Source organism: Amphiura filiformis, chromosome 9 (genome assembly GCF_039555335.1).
Source record: "Amphiura filiformis chromosome 9, Afil_fr2py, whole genome shotgun sequence".
Classification (NCBI taxonomy): domain Eukaryota; kingdom Metazoa; phylum Echinodermata; class Ophiuroidea; order Amphilepidida; family Amphiuridae; genus Amphiura; species Amphiura filiformis.
The window spans coordinates 50,280,683-50,299,411 of NC_092636.1; the positions used below are offsets into that span (position 1 = coordinate 50,280,683).

Below are 18,729 nucleotides of genomic sequence, written 5' to 3' on the forward strand. Positions count from 1 at the left end.
TAGAAAAGAAACCAGGTTTACCAAAAAAGTATAATACATATGCAGAAATATGTGTACTGAAAAGTTGTTGATTTATTCCCCGAGTCGTTTTTAGAGGCTATGTTATCTCCATGTAGCAAACATAGACGGTTTCCTCTGTTATAATTATGCCACATTTTGTGCATTGTGTCATAATTGACAACATTTAATATATAATAAGTTAATTCGTAGCTTTGAAAAATAATTTTCTGGTGTGTACTGTAAATTTGACTAAATTTGTTGTTTATTTTAATGTCGTTGTATAGTTGAGTTACAGCAGTAATGACTGTACCTAGTTGTTACTTTCAAACCACTAAGTATCAGCCCAAAATCATGGCGAAAATTGTTCGCGTTAAGGTAGCTCGTACGGATATTATATACATACTGCAATAGCGAATCAGAATTGTATATATATTTTAAAACTAAAAACAAATCAAAGATAAAAAGTCCCACCTATTTTTAGAGTTTCACCTTATGTATTTCCGTATTTTATAAATTACCTAAATTTGTCCATGTTCTAAATGTTTGGAGGCTGCAGTGTAGTGTGTGCTAGGGTTTCCAACGTTTTAGGAGCAGGTTTATAAGTTCAATTTTCTCGACAGTGTTTTTTAATGTTAAAGTGTTTACTGTTGACAGTATACAAATCCAATAAAAATGAAGATGTTAAACTCACATTTTAGTGACGTTTCACCACTACACTAGTGGTTTCTTCAACTGGCAACTCATCACATCTGACTGCTTCCTTTTCTAGGCAGCAGGAACCGCTATAGAGGGCGTGATGAGTTGGTCAAAGATGTTGTTTAGTGAGTAGGCCCCCTCGTCCTTGTTTAGAGTGTCTTTTCCTTTTCGGCGTATCCAGATGGCTTCTTTCAGCCACCTGGTGGTCTTGTCAGCTGCTCTATCGATGACTTTTGAGTCCTCCCAATTGATGGAATGATTTGTCGAGGCAACATGATCGGTGATAGCTGACTTGTGAATGTCTGTGATAGATATCTTGCGGCTAGCTCGTGTGTAGGGCTTAGTTTCAAATTTCTCCACCTCTTTTTTGGTGTTCTTTGAGGCGAACGCCGAATGGACGGCCGGTTTCTCCGATGTAAGTGCCATCCCCGCAGGGGATTTCATAATCATAGATCGTCTCTGCTTTTTGTTGCGGGAGAAGTTTGTCCTTCGGGTGAACAAGCATACTGCGGATGGTACGGTGGGGTTTCATAGCAGGTGGGATCAATGGTGTTTAAATGATCAGTTAGATTGTCAACTTGTCCTTTGCGTATGATTTTTAACACGTCATCGACGTATCTCTTCCAAAGACGTGGGCGACAGCTTTCCGGGGCTGTAGAGATAGCTTTCTGCTCAAGCCACTCCATGAAGATATTACAAGCAAGGGAGCTGAGGGGGCTACCCATGGCCATGCCGAAACATTGACGATAAATCTGACCTGAATAGCTGAAGTACGCAACCGTAGCGAGACAAAATTTAGTAAGTTCTATTATGTCATCAGTAGTGAGGAGGGTTCTATTTTTGAGATCTTTGTCCTCGTTAAGTCTTTCTTTGAGTATGTGAAGGGTGAGATCAATCGGGGTACTGGTAAAAAGCGCCACCACATCGTGTGAATTAAGGATCTCATCTCCCTCAAGTGTGACATCTTTCAGGTCTTCCGCAAGACTTTTAGAGTTTAGAACATGGTGCTCAGATTGGCCAACGATAGGGCTCAAAATATCGGCAAGAGATTTGGCCACGTTATAACCTATGGAACCTGTAAAGTCCACTATAGAGCGAAGCGGCGTACCGTCCTTATGAATTTTGGGACTCCCATAAATTCGAGGAACATTTTCCGAGGTGGGATACAGAAATTGTTTGTCCGCTTTCTTGATTTTGTCCTCTTTCTCTAGCCTTTGTAAGATTGAAACCAGCTCTCTTTTGTGTTTTGGAGTGGGGTCTCGATCTAATTTCTCACACGTCTTTGAGTCGCTGAGGAGGGTAGACATCTTTGACCAACTCATCACGCCCTCTATAGCGGTTCCTGTTGCCTATAAAAGGAAGCAGTCAGATGTGATGAGTTGCCAGTCTGGAGACCCCACTAGTGTAGTGGTGAAACGTCACTAAAATGTAAGTTTTAATAACATCCTCATTTTTATTGGATTTGTATAAAAAGAAATATGTCAACAGTGAAATCTAACAATCCAAATGAACTTGTTCAAAGATTGAAGTGTTTACTTTTAAAAGTTGTATGTAAACAAAGTATCTACTTTCACTGTAGAAAGTAAATGGGATTTTGTAAAGTTTAAAACGCGGTTTTGTTGTTGTTGTTTTGTTTTGTTTTTATTTTGTAAAAATATAAATTGGTATGAATATTTTCCCTTGTATTTACATAATTTTGCATCATTTTCAAGGACATCGTAACGCTGAATTATTACGATCAAAGATTTATTTGAAATGTATGATATATTTGTCTGTTTTTATTTTGTCAACTGGTTTTAAATATGATTAGATATGGGATAGGCCTTGGCATTGTGCTGTAACATTGAGTACAAAGTCTATGCACTAGGTACATAGAAGCTCCACATTATGACCCTGGACTTTAACGCCTACAAATATGACAAAGGTCTTGAAGGAGGCCACACCGCGGCAGACATTAGGGCCTAGTTGCAGATGCAGCATCGGTACCATACCATAACATTACACTCTTTCAATTTATTTTCCGGCTTATTTCTACTTATTGGTTCATTATTGGAATCTACCAGTTTCTTCAGTATCTTGTAAACTTCTATAGCCGTTATTACGCGCACGTTTACAATAAAATTGTATTGTTAATCATGGCGTTCATCGCTATCGACATTCAATCTGTTCTAATCTGTATAGCGCCATTACTACTAATATTTTGGTGTCTACATGTATATTATTATAGCCATAGGCATCTACCACCAGGACTGGCCACTTGTTGGATATCTACCCAATCTTGTCATTTCGGCATATCGTACTGGACTACCACCGGCTCAACTACTCGATTCATTGGCCAAAAAGTACGGTCAGGTATTCAGTATAAACATTGCTGGGAAGTTGGTTGTTGTCTTAAACAACTTTCAATATGTGAAGGAAGGTTACAACAATCCCAGTTTAGAAGATAGACTAGTCCCTCGTCTCAAGAAAGATCTTGGTGATGGAGGTAGGTAAATGACAGTTATGCACAAAAAGTACAAGAATAGCGCAGTGATTTATAGTGCGCTACGCACAGGTACAACGCCTAGACGTTGATCCACAAGCCTCAAATGCCTAGATGCCTAAATACGGCATAACGGCGCTGACATACGAGGACAGTCAATAATACCCCTCAACTATTATTTATCTCCACTCATGCATGACTTTGATGAATGTTACTTACGATAAATACAAGTGTGTACCTTTGTCTTTCAAAACACGCAACAATTAGTATTAGAGTATCTTTAATTACGTAATTTCATTTGCATAAAGTCATTGCTATATGTGCACTGATAATGTCAACATTGGCGGGAAATTTGAATTGTAGTTGACGAACGTGTAATAAAAAGAAGCAGAAGTAAGTACCAAAGCAGTTTACAAGCCTTATTTTTGGTATGAGGTAATTTGGGTATATTCAATTGATAATTGTGAAAGAAGAAATGCATCTATCAACAGATGGGAAAGGGACCGTCTTTGAACTTCATCAAAAATAGGCCTTAACGACAATCAAAAATGGTGTGAAAAATCGTAAGAGAAGTGCACACAAGGTAGAAACAAGAATCTCCCAAATTAAACGAAAACAAATGTGATTATTGGTATGGTATGAGAGATCATAGTCTGGACAATAGAAATGCATGATTAAATGTACTAAAAATATATGAGAAAGAGAAAATTTCATCAAAACACCGCTACAAATATGACTTATACAAGGTTTGCTGACCAGTAGTAGTGTGAGTGAATTGCTATACTGAGTCTCATGTAATATTAAACAAACCTTTCGAAATTCAAACTTCTTATTCAATCCAGAGACTCTGTATGGTGTGCTACTTTGATTACCAAAACATGACTTTTTGAAAACAAAGGGTTCATTAAGAAAGAAATGTTTGTGATTTCACCACTGGGTCCTCTCCTTTTAATATTCATTAGTTACCAGGTACCATTTATTAAATTTTGTCTTCGATTAATCTCGCTATCTCTTGTTATGTAAAGTACAAGGGGTAATAAAGCCTACTCAAAATTGGAGATATTCAATATGATTCCTTATCTTTAATAAAAATCTTATGTCTAAAAAGAGTATAGCATCAACACTGTGTTATCGACCTACAAAGTTGTAAAACCGCGCCAGATTCCATACTTTTGTTCTCGAGATATTTGGAATAATGTAACAATGCCTCAATTTGGCGCGAGATTTTCTTGACTACTTTTAACCATAAATCAGGCAGTGTCCATACGCTATTGTGTTTATGCTAAAGTCATTATATATTATATATAATATATAGACCTTTTTCCCTCTTTCCCATCATGCACTATTCCAGGGGGGGTATGAGTGTCGCAAAATACATCATCTCCCCGGGGGAGTACAGAGTTATGTTCATTACATTCTGGAATACGGACATTTCGGCTGGTGCATTCATCACAAAAAAGGAATCCCCGATCATCACGATAATGGCGCGCGATCACTAATACCTTTCGGGGGCAAAAAACAACATTTCTATGCCTTAGATATATGGCAATAGATTAAACAACGTAGCTATGTTACATACAATATTTTACGTACAATAAAAAGTCTGAATACTGCTTTAAAAGTTGCATCTGAGTCAATAGGAGTAAGCTCTCAAACAATACAGTAGACCAGGTTTATCCATATGTTTGTTAAACAATGTTAAACAAAACCTGACTGCTAAGGACTCAGATGCAACTTTTCTTACACAATTAAGCAGTATTCAGACTTTTTATTGTACGTACAATATTGTATGCAACATACGTTGTTTAATCTATTGCCATTCAATTTCCAGTAATGTTTAAGTTCTAACGAATGTTTGATGACGTAAAATCGATAATATATTTCTACTAGATATTACATGTAACATATTATCGATTTTTCGTCATCAAACATTCGTTAGAACTTAAACATTACTGGAAATAGAATGGCAATAGATTAAATAACGTAGATATGTTGCATACAATATTGTACGTACAATACTCGGAGTCTGTGGAGCGCTTTAACCACTGTGACTGAACGCAATGACGTGTGACGCTATGAACTGGTCCACGTGTGTAAAACAAATCTAGGGCTATACATAGGCCTATCTTTTTACATTTCGTAAAATATTTTGACTTATTCTAAAAAGTATTAGGGGAACTAATAAGTTGTGGACCGTATAATATGTAAGTTAGAAACTGTATCCCTTCATCGAGATTCAGCGTATCCTGACCACTCTTTCTGACATACTGCAGTTACTGTCCGTTTTCCTACACAGTGCTCTCACCATTGACGCGTGACCTCTACAAATAGTGTTAGAAGTATAGGATATTGCCTAGTTAACGTCACTGTGTGAAAAATAACCGGCCAATATTTAAAGTATTCTCTGAAATTCTAGAAAATATTGTTTTGTAACATGTCCTAAATTTTTAGCTAATTTAGGTGTTTGGGAATATTCGCACTTTGGTGTTTTAGTGTATGTTATAGGTAATAGGATATTGCCTAGTTAACGTTACTGTGTGAAAAATAACCGGCCAATATTTAAAGTATTCTCTGAAATTCTAGAAAATATAGCTTGTAACATGTCCTAAATTTTTAGCTAATTTAGGAGTTTGGAAATATTCGCACTTTTGTGTTTTAGGAAGGATATGTAAACGACAGATAACACCAAAAAAATATGAAGAAATTATTTCCAAACCGTGTTAAGTCAACTGCAATTATGTTTCTCATTTTCAAGAATGCTGGTTAACAATAAGCAGACTATTGTTTCAATTTCGTGAACAATAGTATTATTACCTTGCGTTTGCTTTATAATCGGTTACCCAACTGAAACTATAATACTAGCTCATTGCGATACCGCACAGGTAAAACAGAAACATGTGCAGTGTGGATTTAACCAGAGAAGAGCTGATTTAATCAGTTGAGCTGTTTTCAATGAGTGTTATCTTGGTTTAATAGCTTTTAATGGGGTTTAAGTCCTGCAAAGGTCGTGGTGAATTATACTGTAGACATGACTGCATCATGATCAATAATGCCTCACGTCAATCGGATCCATCTTGTGTGTGTTTATTTTAGATGGATACATGAGATGGATACGTGTGGCATGGATGGGCAAAAGATGTCAGGAGACGCTAAATTGCGATGAAATGATATATTCTCTAAATCACATAGGGCCTATATGATCCGCTGTTGAGAACTGTGCACCCTAGGGATGAGAACTCTCGCGGAAAACAAGCAAATCATCGCATTGATCCATTCAAGAAGTCACTCGACCTGGGACGAAACTATCTAAGATTGTGTTTGGATTTGTCTTCATGCCTTGGATGTCCTCTATTGGGGGCTAATTTATCATAGTTTAAGCTTGTTGGATATCCATGTTTCGCCTCGGTTAGTGGTTCTTTGTAGTCCTGTGAGGCAAACTAGTTGGATATCCACATTTCGCTGTTAGTGGTTCTTGTTTGAACGTTTAATTATGTAATTATTATCAGGATATATTAACTATATAATTATGATCAGGATATATGGTGTAAGTTCTGTTTAATCCGCCCACAAATGGAGAAGAAAAGTACCTCACAGGCAAATTCTAATGTTCCCTCGTTTTTCTTCATACGTATAGGGAGGTTTGCGAGTCATTCATGGAAAGAACAGAAACGAATTATATTGACAACGTTGCGCGGCCTTGGAGTAGGAAAAAGAAGTTTTGAAGCAAACATCTCAGAAGAAGCCGCGTTTTTAGCAGATGAAATTAGGAGCTGCAAAGTCTTGGAAGTAACCCATTTCTTTAACAACGCCACAGCTAATGTCATTTGTTCTGTCGTCTTGGGGAAGCGGTTTGAATATTCCGACCTTAGCTTTAAGCGCCTGACGGATACGTTTACCCAGAATGCGAAAAATTTTGCATTGGCTCAATTTTTTCCGTTTGTAAAGTACCTACAACTGTCTCGTTACAACGCTATGGCAAAAAATGTTAAATGCACAATGGATTTTGCAGAAGATTTTGTAAATGGACACAAAAAAGTTCATGTAGAGAATGAGCCGAATGATTTCATCGATGTGTATCTTGATGAGATCAAACAAAGACAGAAATCGAATCTTGATTCTTTCGTCAATGAAAAGAATCTTATAGCGATTGTGAGAGATATTTTTGCAGCTGGCACTGAGACGACCTCTTCAACGTTGCGTTGGGCGGTTTTATATATGATCGTTTTTCCCCAGATTCAAGATCGCATTCGTCAAGAGCTAGATTCAGTTGTGGGTAGAAATCGCTTACCAAAGCTAACGGATGAAAAAGAATTACCCTTTACTTGTGCAACGCTCCTTGAAGTTCAACGCATAGCGTCCATTACGCCCTTTTCGGGTCTTCACTTATGTGGGCAAGACACCGCCCTTGGGCCATATGCCATCCCCAAAGGAACCATAATCGTGCCTAATTTATGGGCCATTCATCATCATCCGGATTTGTGGCCAGAGCCTGATGAATTTAATCCGGAGCGGTTTCTTGACGAAGACGGAGTTTTGCAAGAAAAGGAGGAACTCATCCCGTTTTCAATAGGTAGGTATTTCCACTTTATAGGTGATGGTATGGCAAAAAAACAAACCTTCAAAATCGTGTACTAGGCCTAAAAATAGTCTAATATAAATGATCACATTTCGTTTAAGGGATCTGGAATGAGCGTTTTGAGCGTTTCGACAGTATTTTTGTGGGACATGAGAGCACATCAGACATATCGAATTGCATTCTGAATACGAAGAATGTCTTTCTGATATCAAATAATTTTCATTTTTGAAATTCACAATATAATACAAATTTTATGACAAATTATTAAAATATGATATTTTTCACATTTTTGATATAACAGTCCTCGCCTCGAAGTAAATTTTATAAATCTAATGACATATTCTTAAAGTGTATGTAGCTGGGAGGAAAAGTCGACGATCAATTGAAAATTTTGTCCTTTCATATTAAAAATATGGATTTTTTCCCAAAAGACCTTTTTTCTTCTTTTTTTTTTTTTTGGTGTTTTGGGAAAAAAATCCGGCATAACTTCAATACGAAAGGTAAAAATTTTCAATCGATCGTCGGCTTTTCGTCCCAACTGCATACACTTTAAATATAAATCATCAGATTTATAAAGTTTACTTCGAGTACTGTTCAATATCAAAAATATCAATTTTTAAACATTTGCCATAAAATGTGTATTACATTGCGAATTTCAAAAATCAAAATTATTTGATATCAGAAGGACATTCTTCGTATTCAGAATGCAATTCGATATGTCTGATGTGCTCTAATGTCCCACAATAAATACTGTCCAAACGTTCATACCCCATCTCTTAAATTAACGAATCGATAATAATTCCCCAATAAAGCCACTAAGAGCTACTAAGCTCGACCCGTAACTTTCACGGCTTATACATTGTATCTAATCGACGCCAATTTGACAGCAATCAAGTCACAAAATGCCAGGTTCTTTTTTCATGGATGAATGAAACCGGTCCTTTTTGTCGCTGAGCGCAAGTAGCGACATTCATTAACAAACGGCATTTCACTGTAGTTCAATACCGTGACCGGTTTATAGTATAATCTGGATTAGTCTCTGGAGAAACCACGACGACGTCTATGGCAAGCCAATGGGTCCAAAAGCGTGGAACTGCTACGCGTAGCTTCTTTCTCGTTACGAGCAGCTGTTTGACCATTCAAAATAGTCCAATTTAATCACGTGGTTGGGTCGTTAGCTGCGCGTAGCATAGTGCTAGGTATCCTCTTTCACAATTATTATCTTGTAATTAATTTACGGAATTAGCATAGATAACGAGCGGGTAAGGAGGCCAAATCACAGCACGTGTTAAGAGAACATGTTGCTAATGCCTGGCTAAAATGACACAAAGCATATTTATTTAGTGTTTCCAAGTTTACACCGTGTTTAATAGAAAGTAACTTTATACTCGGGCTGTGTTAGCGGTGCAGGGGATATGAAGGTCAAACAACAACTACTACTGATGTAAAGCGCTGTGTAAAGATACTGCAGGGAAAGCGATATCACATGCCACTGTGTAAATATGGAGAGAGTAAAATGGGTCATATTTTTTTTTTTTCGGAACGGGGGGGTTCCTAAATTTACAAAAAGTCGGCGTCAATAAAATTGCGGCCCTCACTATTTCGGTATCAAAATGTTATGACCCCCCGACCCCAACACCGATACACCTTACCCCCTAGACAGGCTAAAATTGTATTGAAATCAGTCTTTTTGAATACAACAAACACACTATCTGTAGTCATCTTGTGACTCCCTACATTTTGTCATTATCAATTTATGACCCCCTCCCCCTTATTTTTCTTTCCAAAAAAGTATGACCCCCTATTTTTGGGATCCCTTCCGAAGAAAATGATAGCCCCTAAATATAGAACAATCATCATTCTGTTCAGATATTACTTAAATAGCACCTATACCATTTTTTGCTGATATACTACAGATATTTTCATTTACAAAAATTAACAACGTAATATTTGTGAGAGAGGATGTTTACATCAGCTCCACGTGTTTAAAAACCGCGAATCTGATTGGTTAATAAGCTGCACGTAACGAGAAAGAAGCTACGCGTAGCAGTTCCACGCTTTTGGACCCCTTGGCTTGCCATAGACGTCAATTAGGCATACGGTAGGCTAACATGCATATGCACGTAGCCAGGAGTGCGGGTGGTCCACTTTTTAGGATAAAATGTTGAATTGTACCCAAGAAGATCCCAATTATAAAGAAAAATTAACAAAGGGCCACTTTTTCATATAAAAACCGTTCAAATTAACCCGAAAAGCCAATTTTGGGGGTTTAAGTGCACTTACGTTTTGCATGAAAGAAAATTTATTTTAAATTGTTAAATTTATTGCAGGTCGTCGCATGTGTGGCGGAGAAAACCCCCGGGGGGGGGGCACTCACATTCCCCAGCTATACGGGTATGTGCCGCGGCGACGACCCCCTTTTTCAGAGCCGCTAGCCGTTCCTTAGACCCACTAAATTCATTGATTGCCGCTCTTGAAGCCCCAAAAATTTTCTAGCCGTTCCATAGACCCTCAGATCATTGATCTCCGCTCTCATTGGCATTTTGATTGGCGTGTTTTCTGTCCTACTATTTCGAGCCCAAAAAGCTTCAAAGGGAATTTTCCATCGATTTCTTCCCCATTGAAACACATTGTATATAGGAATAAGGTGGATTTTGGGCGGGATTTTGGGCTCCTTGTACTTTGTAGTAGTGGCAACACTGGTTGGTTGATTGTAAACAGTGATTGCAGCACTGCCGGCCGGCGAGTGCCGAGGCCTTCAGCTGATAAACACTTTGCTGGAAATAAATGATTTTGAGATCTCTTTTGGGAATAAAATTGCCAAATATAAGGAAAAGTACCTCAAATAATTATGTACACGTCCTTGCAGCTAGCCATAACAGTGAATTAAAAGGTAATTTACGATCTACTGGTTCAGTGCCAATAGTGGAATGGTTGTCAAATTCTGCATACTTAATGGTCACATGTATGCATGACATTTCAATGTAGCCTAAATGTTTTTCTTTAGTTACGGCACTGAAAAAATATTTTTGTGGGTTTGTTTTTATGGTGGGCTTTTAAATGCTGCTCGCTGCTGCTATAATTATCAGTAGGCTATAGGTAGGTCTGCAGGGTCTAGTAATTTTGATCCGAATGCTGTTTTGCTTTGCTGAGATTTCCATCGTAGGCCACCCCATCAGACCAATTTTACATTAATGATTTTCTTGATCAAAGTGAAATCGATTCCTTCACAAATCTGTGGCAAAAACGTAACGAAATTGAGCCCTGGTTTGGCCTGCATTGTTTAGTTCCGCGACCCCATTTTCAGATGTTGGCGGCTAATCAGTTCCCAAGACCCCCCTTTTTGGCTGGTTAATTAGTTCCCAAGACCCCCTTTTTGGCCGGCCAATCAGTTCCCTAGACCCCCTTTTTGGCCGGCCGATCAGTTCCTTAGACCTCGAGTTCGAAACTGGCGGTGGCACACCCCTACCAAAAAAAAATTCGAGTGCCCCCCGGGAGAAAACCTCGCTAAGATGGAGCTTTACATCTTCTTCACGCACCTTTTCCATCAGTTCATATTCAAGAAACCAGACGATTCGCCTTCTCTTTCACTGGACGGTGTCAACAGTTTTATTCATTGTCCAAACCCTTTCTTAGTGGAAGTTATTACTCGTGACTGATGTTACCGAGTGGCCTCTCCGAGTACTGCACGTTACCATTAATAAACTCAATATTGGTATAATAGAAAGGGGTATCATCCGTAAACATGGACTTCCAAAGGACCCTAAATACGTTTGATTTATTGGCAAGGTACCCTTTTTCTCAAATTTGCTTACTTCTCTTGTTTATTCACATTAAAGTTAGCAACAATTTTAAACTGTTCCGATTTGCTAGTTCAAAGCATCTTGCGAATGGTAGTGAGCTTTGGTAAAAAATGCATTGATCATTTCATAGCGAATGTGTAAAAGAATTCAAATATCACAGATGTAATTTTGTAGGTCCTGTGGTTCTTGAGTTATTTTGTAAAGAGGGCTGAAACAACAACACTTTTGTAAAACGTACATAACTCATTAACAACATGAAATCAAGATTTTAATTTAAACTTTTGATCCAAACACAAGGAATTAATTCCTACCTCGGAATTTTCAGATGGTACTCCATTTTTCATCAGCGAGTGAGTGGCTGTATCAGGTCGTGATCTTTTTGACCATTGACCTGATAACAGACTCGTAGACTCCTGAGAATTTGAACCGGCACCTGTCTTTGTTGAGAGATGGTTGGTTGGCTTTGATGTGAACTGCTTCCTTGACTCCACGTTGGAACATTGATGTGAACTGCTTCCTTGACTCCACGTTGGAACCACCTGCTGTCCCTAGCTGTCCCTGTCGAGTACTTGAACTTTATCTAAGTCCACGAAATGTCCAGGAGACTCGATGTGAATGTGGTTTGAGACCACTGATGCTATACTTCTGGGCCTCCTATGTTTCTGAAACCGTGTTTTTAAGGAGTGTGTATAGTTTCAACAATATGCTTCTTTGCACTGTCCGGTTACAGTAAATTGCCCTGGCATATATACCGGACCTGTAATGTCATTCTTTTCTGTTTTGTCCTTGGGTGACACAAGGATTTGTCTTAGTGTGCGGGTTGGTTTAAAGAACACGCTAACACCGTAATTGCTAAAGGTCCTTCTAATGGCTTCAGAGGTACCTTTGATGTAGGGTAGCACTACGTGGCCTTTATTAGGGCGTTTATCGCCCACGTCATGCGTTTTGTAAGTTCCAGTGCCCATTTGGGATATCTACATTTCGCTATAGCTTTGTTCACATGAGATTTCTCGTCCTCGCGATCCTGGTGGTTGGTGACTACGGTATCGGCCCTATGGTACAAAGTTCGGATGACTCCAAGTTTGTGATTAATAGGGTGATTGGAAGCGAAATTCAGATATTGATCCGTATGTGTGCTTTTGCGATAAATAGTGACTTTGGTGGATCTGTCTGGTTGTATAACGGTGAGAGTATCTAGAAAGGTGATAAATTGAAGTTTTCAAAGTATATGATTGGAGAAAAAACTTTTGCAAAACAAATATCAAAAAATCAGACCTTTTCGGATAACTTCCGATAGTAATCGGGTAAACACCGGCAAATTTCACATGCAAATTAGATAGGTAGCGGGGGGCTAACCGATAAATTTTTGGGAAACCATACCTTTCAGGTAATAGGTACCGGATGACTACCCAATGACTGTTTTGGGAAACTTTATAGCGGGTAACCACACGATGACTTTTTTGGGGAACTAGCGGATAACTACCCGATAACTTTTCGGGGACCTAGCGGATAACTTTTGGTGACGATATACCTGGTGACCTCTTTGGAGACTTCCTGTTGACCCGGGCTGTTGACCTTTTGGGGAATGCAGAAATACAAATTCATGAGTTTCGACGCGATCTTTACAGCAAATGCCGCGATTTCACATAAGGCAGCCATTTATATTCCCATTACTTTACACAGTGAAATCATGGCTCCCGTATGGAATTTGCATCTATTCATGCTTAAAACAATGGTAATGGAATATTTAATGGTTTCACAACATTTTAAGTAGTTGGCATGGTGTCATGGAATCACTTCTACATTAGAAATTAATAGCTGCCATGTATATTTCCATTACTTTGCACATTAAAATCACGGCTGCCATATGTATTTGTGTCTAATACTAGGCCCTACTGCTTTAAAAGAGTGGCAAATGAAATTTGATGTTATCAAGTGTTGTTCAATAATTAGGCATACTGCTTTAACTAATAGCTGCCTTAGAAGCTAATAGCTGCCATTTACCAACATGTCAATGTCACTACTTTGTCTGCTTTCCATGAGTACTGTATGGCTGTATTTTTTTCTCAAAAGGATCTTACATAATTCTAGGAAAAGTGGGTATTAATAATTCTATAAATAGTACTTCCTCTGGTTGTTTGTTTATGTTTCTGTCAGAGCATGATTTCATGGTCAGAGAGATGACAAGAAACATGCCCCATCTTGTTGACCCTGATGAGAAATACCTTATTCCTTAGTATATAGACCTATAATTGGGATTTTCTTCAGCATCTTCACAAGTTGTTTGTCTTCACTGCAGCTATCAACATCCTGATATCAATGACAATATGGCTGAAAAAAGTTCTGCCAGTGCAGAACAAACCCCAGAGTCATCCAAGACAACTTCTAAATCGTGTACAAGAAAAAGCATTGAAATATTTGGGCTTGGCAAAGGAATCACTACTGCCGATTCAATTATCACAGGATCAAAGCTTCCAACAAGCAGACAGGTTCTACGGTGCTACTTGTATAACCAAAAGCAAGGACTAGCTTCAAAACAAACCAAGTATCAGACTGCAAAGCTTGTGTTAGACCAGGTTGCCGAGTTCTACAACAAAGCTAACATTCCCATGATCATAGAAAAGAATGCATGTAAGAAGATCATACAGCTTGCCGATGAAAACGCATAGATTCGAGCAATCCCACTTTCGCGGAGAAAAACTCCAGCTACTTGTGCTAAATTGCAGCTTGCTGAAAGCCAACTCGGTAAAACATTTGCAATTTGGCCACAAAATGTTGATGAACTGATTACAATCCCAGAAGACCGCTTGTTCCTGAATTCCATGAGAGGAGATCGATGTGCAACATTTGGCTCCAGTGATACAGTACTTGCAGCAAAAATAAAACGCAAAGAAGAACGTGCAGCCGCAGAAGCAAAGCGACAAGAAAGAAGTAAACAGCAGATGGATGAACCATCAACTAGTTTTCATTCTCTTCTTAGTTCCAGTGAAGATAGCAATAGTGATGCAGACTCATCTGATAGCGATTCTGAATGTGATACAGAAACTCCAACAGGACACCGTCGTACTCGAACAGGAACATCAGTCTTCATACCTCCTAACATTTTGGCATCACCAAATCTTGTTTCTCTTAGCACACGAATGGGAATAACACCTACACAACAATCTGCTTTTACTGAAGAACTAGTAAGAGAAGTTGGTGGAGATACTTCAAAATTGGCCTTATCCTATGCCACCGCAGACAAATCTAGACGGAGAGTGGTGGGAGACATTGCAAATTCAGCCAAAGAGGCATGGACTCCGCCAAAGTTTGCATCTCTGCACTGGGACGGGAAACTTATGTCATCCATTTCAAACCAAAATGAAAAGGAGGAAAGACTAAGTGTCCTGGTGGGAGATACTAATAATGTGAAACTCCTTGGAGTACCGGCTTACAGGCCTGGTACAGACCGCAAGTCGGGTGACATCATCTCCAAGTTATCTGTCAACTTGCTCCAATCCTGGAATTGTGCTGACAACATAAAAAATTTGGTGTTTGATACTACTGCTTCTAACACAGGCCATATGTCCGCTGCATGCATTGCAATCCAGACTCATCTTGGAAAAGCACTCCTATGGTCAGCATGCCGACACCATGTAGGCGAGGTCATGCTGACCCAAATCTTCAGGGATCTCCAAATAGAGACATCCAAATCACCTGAGGTAACCCTCTTTTCCCGATACAAATCCAACTACAACATATTGCCGCAGAATAGCGAGCAGCCACTTGCCCAATTTGACATTACTGAGTTTAGTCAGACACAACAGACCTTACTGCGGAAATTCAAAGCTGATGCTGAAATTGTCCTGAGGTCCAAAATGGATCTTGTAAGAGATGATTATAATGAGTTTGTTGAGCTCTCCATGTTCTACCTTGGATTCCAGACTTCCATCACTTTCAAGCGGCCAGGAGCAGTACATAAGGCAAGGTGGATGGCCAAATTATTATATTCAATCAAGATCTCTCTTTTGCAAGATCATATTCGGCAACTCCCAAAAGGAACAGTCACAACAAAGCACCAACCCCCGAAGATTCGCGACTTTGTCACATTCGCAACCATCATATACAGCACATGGTGGTTAACATGTAGCAATGCTGTTGATGCGCCGTATAACGACTTGAAGTTATACAAGCAGTTGTTGCTGTATTCAGAGGTGAATGCTTGTGTTTCTGCAAGTGCCATCGCAGCAATGGAGCGGCATCTGTGGTATCTCACGGAAGAGATGGTTCCACTAGCACTCTTCAGTGAAAAAGTACCTGGAGTAGAGAAACAAGCTCTAGCCTGTAAGCTCCTGGCAGTCAAACCTGACACAGAAATTATCATCCCAAGTAACCGCTATGGTAAAGGCTTCAAGAAACCTAATTTCCCAACAAACATCACAGAAGCAACAACCCTAGCTGACCTAGCAGGAACGGACTCTTGGTTCACCATGCGCATTTTGCAGCTTGATGATGGCTTCCTTTCAGACAGCGTTGACACTTGGCCTCAATCCCCAGCTTTCCAGACCTCTGTTGCCAATGTCCGTGCCATTAACGTTGTAAACGATGCAGCAGAGCGTGGTGTAAAGCTAAGTTCTGACTTCCTGTCAGCTGCCCGTTCTGAGGAGCATTATCAGGCTATCTTACAGACTGTGGAAGACGACAGAAGAAAGCGGCCAAATCTGCGAAAACGCAAACTGCAACTTTAATGAAACTGCATGGCGACTTGGACAAGGTGAATAGTCTCATTTACAATATATGAGAATAGTAGTATTGTACAACACTTGTCAGTCACTAAAAATTATATGAAGCCATTGCTACTCTGTTAAGCCTAAAAATTCATGCAGGAGCCATGATTTCACTGTCAAAGTAATGGAAATATACATGTTTGTATAGGGCAGCTATTCATTTCTGATGCAGTAGTAATTGTATAACACTTGTCAATCACTAGAAAATGATGTAAAACCATAAAATATTCCATTACCACACTTTTAAGCATGAATAGAATACAAATTCCATACGGGAGCCATGATTTCACTGTGTAAAGTAATGGGAATATAAATGGCTGCCTTATGTGAAATCGCGGCATTTGCTGTAAAGATCGCGTCGAAACTTTGAGCTCCCGGTGGACCCACTAGACGACTTCGGATTGAATTTAAATTTGGTGGGGATTAATATTTTAGCAAGTGGCACACTTTCACCAAATAGCAATAGTGATAATACAATCTGCTGTCATGGCAGTTGAGCTTGCGCTATCTTGCTATAACTCTTGAAAGTGTACAATGTAATTGTATAGTTATTGTACAAAAATATTCTTTTGATTTAATTTGGTTCACATAAGGTGCACACCATTCAATTAATGTACAACCAAATTGTTATGATATCAGCATATACATGTACGTAGGCCTACCTAAATGTGATCACATCACTGACACAGCCTATAATTTTTATATCAAATAAATATTATAATTTATTTACAATAAATAGCTTAACATAAAGCTTATCAGTTATTTGACACATAAGCTGATGATTAGTAATTTAATTGGCATTAATTTACTGTCAAAATCATGTATGATTTACTAGAAAAGATATAAACTAAAACATTCAAATGTGTCATATGTTAAGTACATAGTGTATTTTTATCTGGCAAACGATATGTGAACCCTCCCAATATTTTGATACGGGTTATGCCCTATATGGTCCATACAATAACACCCCCTACACCCCCCCATGTTGACGCCTGTATGTGGGTTTCTACCAAATCATAACCTCATATTTGGACATTTCAGTCTGAAAAGTACAAATTGTGCTTGCATATGTACCATGAAACTTATTCTGTCGCCAAAAGGGGCTGGATTTCCTATATAGAGATCCCCCAAAAAAAAAAAAAAAAATCTACGCCACTGAACATTATATAATAATGTACCTAAGTTCATAATGTACATGTAGTTTCTAGAGTTATTTCCTGGTGTGTATTTTAATTTTGAAGAATTTTCATATTATGTCGTTGTATATTTTAATGTCAAATAATTGCGAAAAGTGTTTTCATAAATTAGCTCATACGGATATGCTATAGGCATAAAAATGTAATTTCTAGAGTTATTTCCTGGTGTGTATTGTAATTTTGACGAATTTTCATATTAATGTCGTTGTATATTTTAATGTCAAATAATTGCGAAAAGTGTTTTCATAAATTAGCTCATACGGATAGGCCTATACTCACGGTAAAATAACAACTAACAGCAAACCAGAATTGTGTATATATCTGAAAACTATTAAAGAACAAATATATAAATATTTACTCCATCTATTTTTAAAGTCCCATTAATTCAGTAACATTACGTATTTCATTATACTTTTTTATAAATGACCTAAAGTTTTCCATGTTTTTTTATTTATTTGTGTGCCGTGGTTTCTTAAATAATGTGTGATTTGCATAAAGAATAGATTCCTATTTAAATGTTTGTTTTCACTGATCACATTATCTCCTTTTAATTTCGAGCCAAACGAATGAGGTACCGAATAAAATTGCGATTCATTCCAACGCCTACAATGCGTATACTACGCTCGCCGATCATATTACATGTAACTGCACGGAGCATCGCGCTCGATGTGTGTACATACAAGCTGACATCTACGGTACATGTTAGCAAGTACTCGATCGTTGAACTTTGAATAAAACCGGGTCGACTGGTTTTAATACAAAAAGTTCAATTTTACTGTTATAAAAGCACTTCAGGCTTAGTCTTTTACGTGGTATTTTAGTATACCACTGGGCAATTAAATTATGCAAAAAGTAGAAATCGGAGTAAAATTGAGGGCGTCGCTGTAAAGCAAATCACACATTATGGCTTTAAGTTTTTAGAAGGTCTCTCGCCAAAGTTTTCAAATGTTAGGCCTAAAGGTTTGTGAGAAATTCAAGTTACGAAACTTTTATTTCTGGTTAATTTAGAAACACTAGGCCTATGCCATGAAAGAAAAAACTCAACTGGAGAATTTCTTTAGATATAGTGACATTTGATTTTAACATGGGACCTGTAGTTAGCTCCCAACAAATTCTTGAATTTGCGTAAATTGAACTGTGCAAGCCCGTACGATACGTGTATAATTCACACGTAAATCAAACGGAATGTGCTCTAACGTATATAAATATA

At 38.4% G+C, this 18,729-nt stretch overlaps 2 protein-coding genes across 2 annotated transcripts; one reads left to right on the forward strand and one right to left on the reverse strand.

Moving 5' to 3' along the window:
- Window positions 1-1,142: 1,142 nt before the first annotated feature.
- Window positions 1,143-2,003, reverse strand: LOC140160125 (uncharacterized). The gene has a single exon (XM_072183403.1). The coding sequence runs from the start codon at window positions 2,001-2,003 to the stop codon at window positions 1,143-1,145; it is 861 nt and encodes a 286-aa protein (XP_072039504.1).
- Window positions 2,004-2,907: 904 nt separating this feature from the next.
- On the forward strand, window positions 2,908-13,794 carry LOC140160126 (cytochrome P450 2U1-like). Its single transcript, XM_072183404.1, has 3 exons — window positions 2,908-3,181; window positions 6,813-7,748; window positions 13,715-13,794. Exons 1-3 carry the CDS (start codon window positions 2,908-2,910, stop codon window positions 13,792-13,794), a joined length of 1,290 nt encoding a protein of 429 aa, XP_072039505.1.
- Window positions 13,795-18,729: the final 4,935 nt, after the last annotated feature.

Coding starts and splice junctions, on each gene's coding strand:
- LOC140160125 (XM_072183403.1), bottom strand. CDS start 2,003: ATGTCTACCCTCCTCAGCGACTCAAAGACGTGTGAGAAATTAGATCGA.
- LOC140160126 (XM_072183404.1), top strand. CDS start 2,908: ATGTATATTATTATAGCCATAGGCATCTACCACCAGGACTGGCCACTT. Junction 3,182..6,812: donor GAAAGATCTTGGTGATGGAG/GTAGGTAAATGA, acceptor TCATACGTATAG/GGAGGTTTGCGAGTCATTCA. Junction 7,749..13,714: donor ACTCATCCCGTTTTCAATAG/GTAGGTATTTCC, acceptor TGTTTCTGTCAG/AGCATGATTTCATGGTCAGA.